Source organism: Aplysia californica, unplaced genomic scaffold, assembly GCF_000002075.1.
Source record: "Aplysia californica isolate F4 #8 unplaced genomic scaffold, AplCal3.0 scaffold00526, whole genome shotgun sequence".
Classification (NCBI taxonomy): domain Eukaryota; kingdom Metazoa; phylum Mollusca; class Gastropoda; order Aplysiida; family Aplysiidae; genus Aplysia; species Aplysia californica.
In genome coordinates, this window is record NW_004797796.1 from 27,357 (window position 1) to 28,860 (window position 1,504).

General features: G+C 40.0%; 1 protein-coding gene across 1 annotated transcript in view; it reads right to left on the reverse strand.

Annotated features, from left to right (window-relative positions):
- LOC101864706 (E3 ubiquitin-protein ligase UBR4) overlaps positions 1-1,504 on the reverse strand; it is a gene marked incomplete in the record, with an annotated part of 129,570 nt that overhangs the window by 21,492 nt on the left and 106,574 nt on the right. Inside the window, 2 exon segments of the mRNA XM_013086956.2 lie at positions 802-889; positions 1,210-1,293. Coding sequence (XP_012942410.2) covers positions 802-889; positions 1,210-1,293 — 172 coding nt within the window.

Here is a 1,504-nt window from a genome sequence, read left to right on the forward strand (position 1 = left end):
GAGGGCGCCACCAAATTTTGAGGACACTTTTTTAATTGGCTCAAAGAGAGAAGTGGCCCATCTTGTTATGTACTATCATTGGTAAGGGTTAGAAAGACTGTCACTCGTCCGAGCGTTTGATGTGAACGCGCAGTTACCAGACCTCGGAAAGAGGCTTGTTTTGAAAGTAAAAGCGGAACTACGAATATTATCGATTTTAGTATGTCCTAAACTGTAACAGTTACCAGGCCATCAGAGAATTCTGAGTGCGGGCAAAGATCACACACAACTTGGGGCGAGTCAACTACTAAATGCAGCATCGATATTTCGGGAAATAGTGCTCCGAATTCCTTCTGACAAAAAGTTTCCCGCGATAAAGGAGAAGGCAGAGTAAGTTTTTAGAGAAATCTGGCACAACAGCGGACTGGGACAAAAAATCGGGATACACGCGATCGAAATCGGGATGCTTGAGATTTGGGGCAAAAAATCGGGATATCCCGACTAAATCCGGATAAATGGCAGGTCTGCAATGAGTTTCTACAGCACGCACTGCTTACCGTTCCTCTTTTAATACCCAAGGGCTTCCACAATTTTACCCAACCAGGTGGCAAATGTGTTACCTTAAAATGGTTATCATTCAGTCAAATATTGATGGATTTGTTTGTGTGAGCACTCAAACTATTCGTAATTTGACAAAAAATCACAATATGGGTGAAAATAGGTAGTAAATGTAGCACAGGATAGGGTGTACATCTTTGAGTTGACGAAATCGGTACCCCCTAAAAGCCTTTTAAGTGGTGAACCGTTAAAACAAGTCCTCACCTGAACCAGAGTCCAAGGAGTTGACCATGTCCTCTGTGGCATCACCCAGCAAGCCCCGCATACGATAGAGCACTGGCATAGGATCACCCTAGAACAGATACAAAGAAAACATATAATACATTACCACCATAGGATCACTCTGAAATAGATAAGAGGAAAACATATGATACAGCACCAGCATTGGAACACTCTGAAACATCTGTCTCTTCCATCCATCTACCTAGAAAAAGTACACGGTTGTCTTAAAAAAAGGTCTCATTAAAGGGCAATAACTTGGTCATCTTTGCACCAGTTTCAACAAATCTTCGTATAAATAAAATTCAACTGAGGTGACATTAAAGTTGTCAATATGAGGAAGATCATGATTGAAAAAATGTCAGTTTATAAACTCATCTAGTAACTTCTTACCTCTCCGTGTTCTGGCAGCCAAATCTTCTTGTAGACTTCTTTCACTGGCAAGTCAAGGCTAATAATCTTCTTGTTAACAAGCAGCTGAAAAGAAAAAGCCAAACTGAGTGTTTCTATAGAGGCCATTACATGAAACCCAGTTTGCTGATTTATTCTGAAAATTGAAAAGACAAACATGAATTTGTAGATTGGAAGTTTGGTGACAAAAGTTTACAGACTTACCTAAGTTTTATTTTTATTACAACCGATATACTCATCTTAGTTAAACTCAACCTACCAAGCCATGAAACCTCAT